Raw genomic sequence first — 15,640 nt, forward strand, 5'->3', positions numbered from 1 at the left:
AAAAGAAAGTTGGATGAGTTGAAAAAAATACTGTAAAACAATGGGAGGCTAGAGAGCAGAATCATAAGAAATAATTGCAGATGAATACAGAATGATTTAACCCGAGAAGAAAGTATTTCTTTTAAATCTGGATCCCCTGGCACTGCTGGTTGATGCTGCTGCCTGTATCTCTGATGTTTATAGTACTTAGAAAATAACGTCTGGTGATTATAATTTCTTTAACTCACAGAGTGCTTGCCCAGCATCTGTGTAACAGACTTTTGTGATGCTTCCGTGTGTAGGAAAAAGTATCAAAGGAGGGGCAAAATTTAAGCCCTAGATGTACAAGATTTTTTGAAGTGTGGTGTGGAATATGAACCTGATATGATTATGAATACTATCCTGAAATGAATACCAGTCTGGTGGCCTTGTATGATGGGATGACTGGCTGGGCAGATGAGGGAGGCTACTTCAGCAGGGCTTTTGACACTGTCTCCCATAACATCCTCATAGGCAAGATAAGGAATTATGAGCTAGATGAGTGGACAGTGAGGTGGACTGACAACTGGCTGAACATCAGAGCTCAGGGAGTTGCGCTCTGTGGCACAAAGTCTAACTGGAGGTCTATTGCTGGCAGTGTCCCCCAGTGGTCAATACTGGGTCCAGTTCTGTTCAGGTTATCAGTGACCTGGATGAAGGGGCAGAGTGCACTCTGTGCAAATTTGCTGATGATACAAAACTGGAAGGAGCAGATGATACACCTGAGGGCTGTTTACAGTGAGGGTGATAGAGCAATGGAACAGGTTGCCCAGAGAAGTTGTGGAGTCTCATCCTTGGAGATATTTGAAAGTCATCTGGACACAGTCCTGGGTAGTGTGCTATAGGTGACCCTGCTTGAGCTAGATGGTTGGACTAGATGATCTCCAGAGGTCCCTTCCAAGCTTAACTATGCTGTGATTCTGTAAATCTGTCTGAGATATTAGCAGTAGGTACTAATTATAACAAAAATAAAAATATAAAATATTTTATAAGGCAAATATCATTTATAAAATATATATTTGACATAAAATAATGGAAATTTTAAATTCACTAAGTGCATATTTAAGAAAGTGATGAATAGTGAATTATTCAGTATTCATCACATGAATAACTGTATGAAATTCTAAGGGCTATACTTATCTAGATTTCAGACTGGGTCATCACATTGGTAATTTTCTGGCCTTAGAATTAATATTCTCAGCTCTCTCTGCCCTGCCAATATAGTATAAAGAAAGCCCTAATGAAAATGAGGTTCAGGTTCTATTAACATATATAAAGGACAGCTGTATTAGATATGCAAACTTTCACCTGACTATGTTTCTTCTGGTTTCACAATGTTAGTCTCTAATTGACTGCATTGCACTGTGCTTCAGTAAAGTGATACAAACATGTTTGTATGCCTCACTCAGTGTGGCATAGCTTTAGAGGAAATACAGTTTAAAATATATCAGATACAATACATGATGCATGCACTTGAAAATTCAGTTAACTTTCACCCAGCAGGCACTTGGCAAAAAGTGTGAATATCAGTATTTAATTAAAAGGCTTTTTAACTTCAGTTGAAATCCAGTAATTTCCTGAATATTGTGTGTTTTAAAGGTGAATAATTACTATTTTGAAAAAGTTGGTGAGATAAGTAGTGGCTAAATAATTATTTTGTTTTGAATGACATAATCTACAAGAAGTTTTCTAATTAATAAAATAAAGCTATAAATATTCCCCTCATACCTCTAGGATCAGATTTCTAAAGATACTGATATTACCATCACTCAATCATACAAACCTGCAGAGATGCAACAAATAGACTGCGGCATTACTTTAGTAGAAATGCTTTAGCTAGGAAAAAAGAGATACCAGTTGCCCTTCAACATCATCCTTACTTTAACTGTGTGGCTTATTTATTCTGGAAAGCTGTGTATTTCTTCTTGTATTTCTGTTCTTAAAAGAAAAACTGGATATGCAGTCAGTTAATTCATTAGTCTTCATTTCCATGAATCTTCAAACAGCCCTTTCATTACAAAATGTGAAATTTCTAGACTTAGAAATTTGCCCAAGCTAAGGCAAAGGAAACCTCTGCCTCGTCAACAGCTGTTGTTGGTGAAGTCTCCTACTTCAAATTTCAGCATTTCTGTCACTGCAGCTTGTCTTATTTTGGGGATTTCCATCTTAATATGCCATATCTGCCACTGTGCTAGAAGTAGAATCCCAGGCATAGCTCTTCTCCAGCACTTTTCTAGCAGAGCTTCGGCATGTATTTTCAGCACAGACCTCTTAATAACCAATTGATCTGCAGCTTTTAAGAAAAACTCTTTTCAGCTCTGAGACAGAAGTTAATCGCCGTACATACCCCAGGAATGTTCCCTAACCTATTGACATACTTTCGTGCATAGCCTGGCAACCTGGCCTTGAGGTAAAGCTATTTATTTCATTCACACATACAACTCTGTCTTCTAAAATCAGCTGATTAGACAACAGCTTGTGGTCAAAGGAATATAGGACACATACGAGAAGGTTTAGAAAAAAGGACACAGATGGCCGTATTTGTGTTTTGGGAGGGGAAAGGGAGATTTCTGAGGGTCTGGAAGGCGTTTACTGTCATGTGGAAGGTTCCCTGTGGTTATATTAATACCATTTACATGACATGTTACAGTAAGAGTCATATCTAGTAATGCAACTGTCACCTGAAATTGAATATTTTAGTATTTTTTTCATTCTGTGAACTTGACAAATAGAATAATAAGATATACATGGAAAACTTCCATATGCAGTGTTTACAACAGTGTTTGGAAAAAGTTGCTCTTAAGTACTATCTAGGTTTCAGGAGAGGTTGTGTTTGTTTGTTCTTTACTGTGCAAATGCAGGAAATTATCCACAGTGTCTTTTCCCTGATGACACCCAAAGGTATGGAGACTGCTGAGACCTTCTGATTTCTCAAGGTCAAATCAAATTAAAGGCAATCATTCCTCATCCAACTTAGCTGAGCCAAGTTGCTTGGTTTGGCACTCATACCACATGCTAAAAAAGCAGATTTTTCTTGCTTGTGGGCAGGTGGTTAGAATACCATATAGAGCTCATTTTTGACTGTCAAGATTGAAATTATTTCTCAGCCAAGGATAGATATAAGTGCATCTGTTAACTATTAAATCATGGAGGAAAAAAAAAAAAAACTTTGCATTGGGTTCACCATGTATCTTGGGAGGAAAAAAACAGAATTTCAGACCAATTTCTGTAAAAATGAGTAAAAAGATTAAAATAATTCCATTTTGTTCTGATTAGAAAAATTACTGCATCCCTTGTAGACTCACCATTCCTAATGTAGTGAGAGTTTAACTGTAGTTTGAGCAACAGTAGCATAGGTATTTATCACTAACCTGTCAAGACCTCTTACGTCTGTTTGAACACACCAGTATGGGTCTTAACAGCTGCTCCAAAACTTTGTATCAAAATCTGGTATTTTAATATATTTAGCCGTATTGTTCCTGAAACAAACCTTTAAAATTGGCAGGGTATGAGATGTTATGGGAAGTTGTCTTTTCTTTTGCTTCAAAAGTGGATTTCAGAAAGTGAAAGACTACTTTTCGCCCAGAGAAGCTTTCGTAAATTTAAAAGATCATTTTGTAATTATAACTCATGATAATGAACTAGCTATGAAATTAACAAATGCTAAGTTAATTATTACACACACCAATTATACTCTGAGGAATTCATTCACTCATCTTCTAAATTTAATTAAATACTTTATGTGTGAGAACTAACAAAGAGGTTAAGATTACAGGCAAACTCAGACAAAAGAGGCTTTTCTTGAAAAAAAAGGTAGATTTTGCATTATTTTCAAAATGCACAGTGCATTATTCACTGCATTTCTTTTGTAGTAAAGGTCTCTGACAATCTATTGATACAAAATTACTGGTGAGATAACTATGATTTTAATTAATTAATTCTCAAGTGACTTGAGGATTTTTTTTGCTGTTGCTGAAGAGTGCCAGAATTATTCCCAAGTCATTTTTCATCTTATATTCTATTAATATTCTGATAATAATCCTTGTTATTGATATTTACATGGTACTGAATCTGAAAAGTGAATGGAAATTGTCTGCAAAGGTTTCCTTAAGAAAAAGGCTTGAATCAACACCTTCTCTTTCTTCTCAGAAATGAGCTTGGTACAGTTGGTGTTACTAATTTGGCCTCGTATGATTGTATGAAGAGATAAATGGCTAATAGTTTTCAGCATGTCTGGCTAAAATGTTTAACTAGTGAAATGAATGAATTGTAGTCTGATGTATTTAGAGCAAGAGCCCTGTTGCCAGTTTACTACGTACACGATCCACTCATCGTAACTTAGGCCTGAAATAAAAGTATTTAATTTCTACAAAATCCATGTGTGAGAGAGGCAATGTAATAACTAACTGACTAATTTTTATTATGAAGCAATTTATGCTGTCTTCATAGGAGAGAAAACTACAGGTTGTTTTTGTTCTTAGAAAAAGTCAACATATTCATCACAACAATAATTAAAAATAACCTACTATCATTAACTGAATATGGATTTCTGAAGTCTATAGCCTGGTTTGCTTGCATGAATGATTTATAGATCTGTTGTGGAGTAATCCAGCAATGAAATTATCTTGAAAATTAAAAACAATATTAGGTAATGGATGATCCAATTTACTGTAACATGAGCTTATTGCTGTAGTTTGTTTCTAATACATGTAATGAAAGGCTCAAGTAAAACTTTGTTTTTAAATTTCAACCTGTGTTCGTAAGGACAGTTTTTTGCAAGAGTCTTGCTAAAGTGGACACAAAGTCCCCAGACAATTGACTTATGCAAATACTACATAAACATTTTGAACTGATTCTTTTAGGAAAATAATTTTCTTGCCTCTGTTCTGTTCACAGGTATACAAGTACTTATTGTTTGCAATGTAGCTTGAAAAATTGTCTACTGCACCTGCATATAAGAAAAATGTGACAGTTTAGACACCTCATACATGAAACGGTGGAAGGTTCTGTACTTACCGGCTAAGCTTACAGAATGAATTATCTATGGAGTATCTGTCCTATCTGCTAAAACAGATAATCAAAACCACTGCTTCTGTTTCTTTTCCATTCTTTTTTCTCTTCCCTATTCCCTTAATATGTTTATTAACATCATCAATTTCCTCTAAGTCAGAACATCATGTATATTATCATCTCCTTTTTTTCAGTATGGGAATTTGTATACAATTTCTCTTTAGTAACTGTAAGAGAGATACAACATTTTTTGGATGATTGTAACAAAATTTTCTGGTTTGCAATGGTTATTTCAAGAGTCTTTTTGAAGAATCTTTTTGAAAGAAATATATATTTTCCTATGACTTAGAACCAGTGAGAATGGCTGCACTCTGCAATCTTTTTCTTTTTGCTTCAGACCTTTCAGAACACACTGTATACCTGTGTTAAGACTTTCTGATTTCACTGGGTCTCTGCAAGATCAGTCCATGTAGATCAAATAGCAATACTTTCTGTTTTTGTTTCCAAGCACATATTGCAAAAGCTTTTCTCTTCCCTGTTAGAGATTTCCTAATCATAATACAGGAAGAAATTATTTGAGGGTGGGAAACTGTCTCCTCTGAGATTTTGCAAATGGAGTAATTGACTGACATTTGCCATATTATTTTTCTGTCATTTCTGAGGTTTTAATTTCCTCCTGAATCTACTAGTTTGCCTCCTTCACTCTTTTATGGGGAAGAGCATGTGTATGCTGACACACCTGAGGGCTGTGCTGCCATTCAGAGAGACCTGGACAGGCTGGAGAGCTGGGTGGAGAGGAACCTCCTGAGGTTCAACAAGGGCAAGTGCAGGGTCCTGCACCTAGGGAGAAATAACCCCATGCACCAGTACAAGCTGGGGGCTGACCTTCTGGAGAACAGCTCTACAGAGAAAGACCTGGGAATGCTGGTGGATGACAAGTTGACCATGAGCCAGCAATGTGCCCTTGTGGCCAGGAAGGCCAACGGTTTCCTGGGCTGCATTAGGAAGAGTGTTGTGTGCAGGTTGAGGGAGGTGATCCTGCCCCTCTACTCAGCTCTGGGGAGGCCTCATCTCGAGTACTGTGTCCAGTTCTGAGCTCCCCAGGACAAGAGAGAAATGGAGCTACTGGAGAGAGTCCAGCGCAGGGCTACAAGGATGATCCGAGGGCTGGAGCATCTGCCCTATGAGGAACGGCTGTGAGAGCTGGGCCTCTTCAGCCTGGGGAAGAGAAGACTGAGGGGGGATCTTATCGATGTGTACAAGTACCTGAAGGGAGGGTGTCAAGGGGTCGGGGACAAATTCTTTTTAGTTGTCCCATGTGACAGGACAGGAAGCAATGGGCACAAATTGAAGCACAGGAAGTTCTACCTGACCATGAGGGGGAATTTCTTCCCTGTGAGAGTGACGGAGCACTGGCACAGGTTGCCCAGAGAGGTTGTGGAGTCTCCTTCTGTGGAGATCTTCAAGACCCGCCTGGATGCAACCCTGCCTACCATGCTCTACGTGACCCTGCTGAGTGGGGAGGCTGAACTAGATGATCTCTGGAGGTCCCTTCCAGATTCTATGTGGCTTGGGTCAATGGAGATAGGAGAAATAGGGAGTACAACCTCCCCAAAAGATATTGTGGTCTAGAAGATGCAGTTCTGACTACAATAGTAAATATCAGCTATTTTATATTTTCTTTTTTTTTTTTTTTTTGTGCTTCAAATTTGTTTTATTTTGTGTTCTTTTCCATTGTACATATTCTTATAAACAGCAAGCACATACCACCCTATAGATCCAAGTATGGAGGCTGAAATTTCCAGTATGGTTAAAAAAAAGAACATACTCTGAAATCTGTATTGCATGAATAATTTTGCCTGATCTTTTTTTGCTATTATATCTGAGATTCTTGTCAATAGTTTAAATACAAAACCATCTGATAATTTGAGTCATTTTTAAAATTTACTCCTGAAGCACGGTAGCTTCTTGAAGAAGCAGTAATACTCAGCTGGGAGCTATAACTTTGTATTTTAACATAGCACAAGCTTTTAGAAGATAGAGTCTTGCTAATTCTAGCTAAGTGAGCTAGCTTGAGAGCAAACACTGTAGTATGTCTACTTGTTCATTACTTGCTAATGATTTTTTCAGCTAATGAGCACCAGCTTTCATGTGGCTGGTGAACCCCAAGGTACCATGGAAATGGAAATACATATCTTTGTAATGAAAAGCATGTAAACATGTTGGCAGAATTAACTTTATGCAGGCCTGTTCAAGATTTCTTTCATCCTTCTGGGTGAAATTCAGTTTTATGTAGAAAGCCTGAAAAGGTATAAAACCATATCACAATCTACTATTCTGTATTCAGTGGAATGAATAGAAGAGAAAATTAAATATTTCTGAGCTATTGTTTGCCTTTATCAGTGATGGAAGATAATCATTTAATAATTTTCAGAGTGTCTAAGCAGACAGAGCAAAATTAATGGCCAACTTCTCTAAATCCATATTTGTTTTTAAGTATGTGTTTCAAGTAAAACATGGTCTCCTATGGTACTTTATAAAAGAAATTATTACTGAAAGAATCATTATAGAACCTCAAAACATAAAAAAAAATGTTATCCAGATTGTATGTCATATTTCTAAAAAAAAAGAAGCATTTTTCAGCATTATAAAACACTCTTTTAGCACAATTAAATTATTACAGAATTACTGTGTGTTTAATAAATTATGTATTTACCAGCTCAGAATAGTTTTGCGTTTTTTCATATCGAATGGTTTAGCAACTCAACCTTGAATATTGCATAATATGAAATTGTTCTATAGAAAGATGAAAATCTGAGTCTTTTTCTCTGAAAATAGACTATATTTTGTCAAATTCGAAAGAAAGGGAAGGGAGAGCTTCCATTAGAACATAGTTCTGTCAGCCTCATCCTTTTGGCTGCCTCCAGAGCTGTTTGAAAAAACACCGATTGGTTTTTGTGACTTGCAAAGTAAATAATAACAGAATAAATAATAATCCTCATCTGTCTTACATTTTCCTGTTTATTGCTATTGTTAACGTTCCTCATCAGCTCTGTGGCCCGATGTAGTTGGATCTCCTGGTGAGGGTTATTTTCTGTCTTTGGCGGTCTTCACACAGTTTCAGAGTGTGCTCCTCTTCTTGCTTCTGCCTTGGGAGCATCTCTTCCGGATTAGGGAAAGGGCAGAGCAGCTGGAGGCAACAAGCTGGATCAAAAAACAGTGTCTGTGTATGGACAGTCTTAGTTACCCAGTACTAAATAAGAGGTCGTGTAGTTCATAGCCCTGTCTGTAAGTACTTTGTTGTGGTAATAATTCAGTGTGCAAGCTAAAATTACCTCTATGCATGAAAGTTTGCAGAGTAACAGTAACCTGACTGAAAGAAAGCAAAAGTGTATAGTAGAAGACAGACTGGAATTGTGAAAATAACAGCTGCTCGGGAACTAAATACAGGAATTTGGTATACTCTGAATCTCAGGTTTCTGACTGCCCTGTAGTTTGTCATTTCTGTAATATAAGGGCATGCTGAGGCACACATTCCGTATGAGTGCAGTATGGCTTGAATCATCAATGTCATTTTTTGCAGCGTTTGACCTTCTCCTTGATGTTCTCTTTAAGTTTATCCTGTTTAGCTTGTTACAGCTAAAGAAATCCTACCCCCAGGTCATGAGCATTAGAGGAATCTTTACTCTGAATCTGAGGCCAGGTCAGAAATGCCAGGTTATTTCTGATGAATGCCTGTATGCTCACACTACCCCAGAAAAATGGCATTCACATATGTGACTACAATATGTGTCTGTATGTGACTACAGCATATGTCCACCAGATTTTACCTGAGATAAAATCTGATGGTTCAAAGAACTGTTACTACAAAAATGAAAATAAAAATCTCTTTATTATATTTAACTGAAAATTCTCTTCTTCCCCATTGTGATGTGATATTTGCCAAAACAGTGTAGTAAACAGCTCCAATAATGCAATTAGCTCATACAAAATCTGTATGTATTTTCACTTGACTACTGCTCTTTAAATCTAGAGTACTTAAAAATGTGGGGTTATTTAACATCTGTAGAATGGTGTGTATATTCCAAAGTAATAAATATGTTAACTTTCTTTACAGAAAATTTTAGAAGTTTTTTTTTTTTTTAATTGATTAGCCATTTTTGTATTTTTTTTAGAACCATTGGATACAAAAAGAAGTACGTGAAAGTTCCACATGGGCATATTTGGGTGGAAGGTGATCACCACGGACACAGCTTTGACAGCAATGCTTTTGGCCCGGTAAGTCAGTTCACTATGTATCATTTAGGGTTTGCAACCAAAAAGCAGTGCATGTTTCTGGTTGTTTGTACAACACAGCAAGTGTGACTTCAGTCTAACTGTGTACTTTTATTTTTGTGAGAGTTATCAGAGCTTCTAATACGGTCAGCTGAGGTTGGCTTTGCTTCGCCTATCTATTGTGAAAAGAGTAAAAACTCCTTTTAATTCTCCTACATGGAGAGAGAAGCAGTAGAGGTTTTAAATTTGGAGGGATGTACTGGAGGAGTAGCCAGAGGGTCTAGCCAGGGCTCTGTAGATGACAGATGGTCCCTTAGGATATGCTGCCAGCTGGTGAAATCGCGAATGACTCCCTCCCGGGAGTTCTGTCTTGCTTTAATGCCAGGGCTGGGATAAAGAATTAGGAAACCATAACCACGCTTAGTAAGTGTTAGTTGTTAAATTGGTCTGCGGGTGAGAATAAAGGTATTTTAAATCTGTCTAAACTATCTCAAAAATAAAATAGAAGTTTTCTTTATGTACAGCAATTTTCATATTGAATATTAACAAAACATAATCCGAAAGCTCTCTTTCTCGATTGGTAAAAATGTGCATCATCAGAAGGACAGTAAATGCTGCACTCCAGTTCAGTCCAATTTTGGTTTTGTTACTGTTCGTGTGAATTCTTGTTGTTTTGACTCAATCTATCATGCAGGAGTTAGTCTCATAATCTGTGCATTCTGCTGTGGAAGTACAAATCCTTTTTGTTGTATTACAGATTCCATGCATTTTTTTTTGACATGTGTGCTTAGAGATAATTCTTTTCTGAACATATAAAAGTACACTGATTATCATGAGGAAGTTGTCAGGGATAGATTTTTTTCACCCTTATGAATTTCATACCAACGTATACAAAAGTTGCACCACTGACTCTAATGTAATTAATAACAGAGCACAGGTTTTTTGAATTTAAGTCAGGCTTCTAGAAGTTTAGCCCCAATTATTTACTCGAAATAATTTTTTCTCAACAAAAAATGCGACAAAAGGCCTACTGTCCTGTTTGGAGTAGTCTGACATCTAATCATTTGCCTCTCTTTTAATTTGTTTCACTTTTTTTTTGTTCTTTTATTGCTAGCTATTTTTTTCCCCATTGCTGCTTTCTAAGATTTGTCAGTTAATTTTAGAGTGCATTTAGTGCAAGATTTCTTTCAGTTTATCTAATATGTGTATCTCTTTCCTCCCTCTCTTAGGCTTTTCTGTGTCTCTTTCTATGCTCCCAAGACAAATCTTAGTTAAAGAAATCAGTAATCCTCTCTTACTTCACTTCCAAATATATTGCCGACGTACACTCAAAGTATAAAGAAACTTTAGCAGTCAGGCATTAGTTCCACTAAGAAAATTTTATATTTTTGCATTTTCATCTGCTCTCACAAAATCCTCAACATAGGCAGCTTGCAGCTTTCTTACAAGATAGCATGTTGGGGAAAATCTGCACATCCTGAAAGTTTTACTGAATTCACTAATGTTTATAAATGCTATAAAATTGCCTTCACTAGGATTTGACCTCACATTAGTTTTCAGCTGCTGGCTAGCATCAGATAATATGTCATTTTTCTTAGAGAAGTGGCACCTTTAGAGAGCTACTGAGACTGTTTTGTCAGTAAATTTTTTAGCTTTCTATGGAAAGTTAGACCTTTTACTCTCTTTTGATGAACATATTATGGACAGATATGAACTGTAAATAGGTATTTTTCTCTGAAATGCAATTAAAGCAGCCATTATATATTATATATACCAAGAATAAAGACTAATAGTGGCAGAAGAAATCACAGGGCTGGAAACTAAAAAATGGATGCTAAAAGGTTAAAAATTTTCATCTGTGGAAGAAAATGAAAAGTACATTTAGAAGGATATAGTAGACTCCAGTTTCTTAATGTTTTACCTGCATTTTAGGTTCGAGATTACTAGGGCACATTTATACCCCTCTGTCTGCTGCACTCCTGAGCCCACTTCTGTACAAGCAAGATAATATATGAAAATCACTCTCCGCAAGCCTCTCAAAAAGTATATTCTTCTTAATTTAAATACTTTTTCTCTCATGAGGCTATAACAGACAGTCATAAGGAACAGACTCCACAATGGTGAGACCAGAACCAGCTTTTGCATTTTGTTAAAGTATAGGTCACCTAAGAGATTAGGTTAAACATTGTGTGTTACAGTTCTGATTTGGAAGAAATCTTGTGTTTTCTTGGATCAAAAGAAAAAAAAAAAGAGTATAAATACTGTATTTTTATAGTGGATTGTGTTTTAGATCTACCATTTTAAAGTTTCATATATATTTCAAGGTGTGGGTGAGCCTAATGAGTTACATGGGGCATAAAAGGAAATTATGGAAAAACAGATTGAGAACAGATGTTAGAATCATTTTTTTCACCCAGGGAATAACAACATGTTAACAGTCTAGTGGGTTAAGTTGATAAAGCAAAAACCCTGTGATCATTCAAGATCTAAACTAGATGCACCTTTGAAGGAAAGTGAATTTCTAAAATGTAAAATATTGGCAGATTAAATAACCTTTAATTATTTCATTAAAGTATTATAATTCTAGTATCTCTTTGTATTTGCATTGTTTTTCATAGGACTCCAAATGGAATATTAAGGTATAGAGAGGCATCTACCTAAAGTAAATGAAAAATGAAAATGTTTTAACTAAGATTTGGAAAGGTTTTATATTTCTTTTCTGCTTAGTGGTTTTTTTGAATAAAATTAATACCTTAAATGAAGTTGCAAAAATAACACTACAGCTATGAATAGCACTTCATAGCTGATTATCATATGTTATCATTAAAAAAAAAATTCTTTGTGCAGCTCCAAAGTAGATGTTACATAATACGACTACTTTGGTATTGCTGCATTTCAAGTTTAGAAATATGTCAATCATTCATAATGCTGAAAATAGCTATTTTGAATAGCAGACAATAAATATTCAAATAATTTCCATATTTTTTAATTCTTTAGGGGGTTAAAAATTAGATATAGCTGGAATTTTTAGTTAAATCATCTGGGCTAGAATAGCGATTTCTGCTCAAATAAATGTTATTGTTTTGAAAGAATGAGGTCAAGCATTTATTATATTGCCTTTATGTTTAATTGGCATACTACAGGCATGTAATAATGGATAGTTTCTGTAATTAAGATACCACTATTCAAAGTTACGCTTTCATCTTTTTTAATTCTGGTAATACTCCTATATTTTTGGACCTTTTTACTATGAGGTTTTGGTTGGACAGTATAGAAAATCTAGCAGTATTGTTCCTGGCAGTGCTTCTGCTTTCTTAGATCACATCTCAGAAACCACATCATGTAAGAGCTGATCTAATATGAAACTCTGTTACTACAAACTTTTTAAAGATTTTCATGGGTTAACTATATACTAGGAAGCTTTATGCTGGATCAGTTATTGTCTTTACTTACACAGACAGGATAATACCAGCATAAAAACATAGTGACAATTTATATCTGGATAAATCTGGTATATCTGGATCTGACATTATGGCTAATTCCAGGGAAAAGTTATTATGAACTGTACTTCATCCAGATCAAATGTGTGAGCTGGCATCCATCAGGGCTGAGATGATTATGCAACTGTCACATAATGGTATCTGAGAAACAGTTCCTAATAAATATATGATATATGTATTCTTGGGTGTACACACAAGTAGTGATTAGCACGCTGAGATTTAAAAAGTAGGCTCAACTTTATCTTATGGCGATTTGTGTTGTAAATATAAGACTTTTATAACTACGTCTTTATGTCTCCAGCTGCCTCCAAGTTGAGGATATGAAAGAGCTTTATAAAATTAGAGCTTGAAGTCAATGGCACTCTTTCAACTGACTTGTAAAAGACCTGAACAAAAGATCATTAAAGTCAATGAGAGACTTCTATTGACTTTAATAGGCTTTGGGTAACACTCTTTATGAGTTAAGCTTCATAATCCAGTGTAAGGGCAAAAAGGCTATTATCCTCCTTATCTTGCTGGGAACCTGAGACACCGATAGGTTAAGTATCTTGTCATAAAACATTTTTTTGGCTCCGTACAATCATATCCTAGCTCTGCTTACTCTGATACAGATTTAGAAAATTATATCTATCTTTTGATATGTTTACTCTCAAATTTAAGTCCAGTTGAACTACTTCTGGCTTTTTGTTTAACACAAGTTCTAAGTTTATAAGCTTCAAATGAATAAATTGCTTTTAGTCAACATTATTGTAAAAAATGTATTTATGATTGTGCATGTAAGCAAATCTGCAAGTTTGTGTGAAAACCTATCTGAAATGGATTCTTGTCTGTTTGCCTACTTCATCTTTGAGCTGCATAAACCTGTAAGCTGTGACTAGAAAACTCAATAGACTTTCAGAATGACATTCAAAATAAGTGAATATGCTGACTTGGTTAATTATTTTAATTTGCATTTTCAAAGACTGTCATCATCTCTTTTGAATATAAGACAGAAATGGTTTAACTGTTAACCCTCAATGGGCAAATTCAGTTAATAACCGGCAGAGTGTGGTCTGCTATTTTCTTAAACTGATCCAGTATTTTTCTCTGTAATTACTGGGGATTAATATAAGTAGTCAAAAATGAAAGAGTGAAAAGTTCATTAGATATTAAGGTGAACTGAAATATGACATTCTCAATGAGGTATAGTGCATGACTTCTAATAAAGGAAACAGTCTAACCTAATATTCCCAAACTGTGAGAATAACCTTGCATCACATGCTCTATCTTCTTCTAAGAGAAGTTCAGATGACCCAAGTGCTGCTGAGAGACGAGATAGATAGCTTTTTGGCGTTCTGGTTTACTTACATAATAGGAAATGTAGAATCCCACATATCCTAAAAGTGCAAATCATTGTGATGATGATCTTGCCATCTGTTGAAGCTTTCATTTATGAGCTATAAACTAGTGCAAGAATCACATATCATGCTGAAATGCTGCCGCCTCTATGGCAAAAGGTGGGAAGAGTTTAGCAGCACACAGTAATTCTTAACACCAGTGTTTAACAGCATTGTGTTCAGTTAAAACTGAACATATAGGCAAGGCACAAGCTTCCCGGAGAGAATTCTGCCAGGCTCTTGAAATACCTACTTACTTCCCCTTACCCCAGCCAGGCATATGGAGAGGCTTAAGACAAATGGATTCAGTAACAGGATGATGACTTTTGTCCCAATCCTTATTTTTCGTAGTTTAGACCAAGGTCAAGAGAAGATGGTCAAGCCTTGTGAAAGAAAAGCGTGATTTTAGCAAAAATACACATATTTCTGCTTACACTAGTAAAACTAGTGTCAATGAGGATAACAGTAAAGGGTGATGGAAAATGGTCAGTGAAGGCTGGGAATGGCCTGCTGGGGACTTTGATGCATCAGTTTGGTTGCTGGCATTGCAGCTTCTTCTGTTCCCTTTTTACAGCAATTTGACCAGCCACTGCCTTCTAATTGCACCTTCATTTTGGGCTATAAATGTAGCCTTTGGGAGAAGCATGACTCTTATGGTATCTGTGACATTTCTTCTTTTTCTCTTGGTTAATGAAGAAGAAGTGAAACTATGTTAACACAGTAAAGAAGAAGTGAAACTATGTTAACACAGCATATGTAATGCAAATATGCAATCAGTGACATTCTATTGTATTTATACCTGGCCACTGGCAAAAATGAAATCGGTAGAATTGTTTACAATCTGAAAAAAAACTTTGCGTATGAAGCATGAAGTTACCAGTAGTAAATAGCATATACGCACAGCTTGAAATTGTAAAAGTCTATGATGAATAAAATGGTTAGGACATTATGTGTTATGATGGATGAAAAACAAATCTGGAAGAATAAATATGCTTAAGAATGTGGTATGAGAGATTCATTTTGGAATGGTGGCTTGTCATTGAGAATGACAACTTATAGCAGGAACTGCTAAAGGGTAACCTTTGATAATAAAATAAGTAGCCCCATCAGCCTTTAAAGAGCATTAAAAGCTCTTGTCATGACTAACTACAATTGCAGAATATACAGTAAAAAGTCTTCTATGACTGTCCATATTTTTTGGAAAGTAGAATATTTAGCCAAACTGTTGTCTAAGTCAATGCATAAACATTAATCTTTCAAGCAGCTTAGCTATCATCAAACCAGACAGGACTTTATTTCTCTACTGTATATACCTGCCTGAAACATTCCTGGCAATACAGTCAGAAAGCTTTTCCTTATTTTTGTTGTTCATTTTTAAATTAATGTGAGCAGGATGCTCAATATTATATATCCTTTAAGCACAGAACAGAGAGTTTTTTTGAATATTTTTGACTGAAAGCT

General features: G+C 35.8%; 1 protein-coding gene across 1 annotated transcript in view; it reads left to right on the forward strand.

Moving 5' to 3' along the window:
• IMMP2L (inner mitochondrial membrane peptidase subunit 2) overlaps positions 1–15,640 on the forward strand; it is a 475,219-nt gene that overhangs the window by 367,702 nt on the left and 91,877 nt on the right. The window contains exon 5 of the mRNA XM_062567049.1: positions 9,204–9,306. Coding sequence (XP_062423033.1) covers positions 9,204–9,306 — 103 coding nt within the window. The remainder of the gene's footprint in view (positions 1–9,203; positions 9,307–15,640) is intronic.

Source organism: Rhea pennata, chromosome 1 (genome assembly GCF_028389875.1).
Source record: "Rhea pennata isolate bPtePen1 chromosome 1, bPtePen1.pri, whole genome shotgun sequence".
NCBI classification, from domain to species: Eukaryota; Metazoa; Chordata; class Aves; order Rheiformes; family Rheidae; genus Rhea; species Rhea pennata.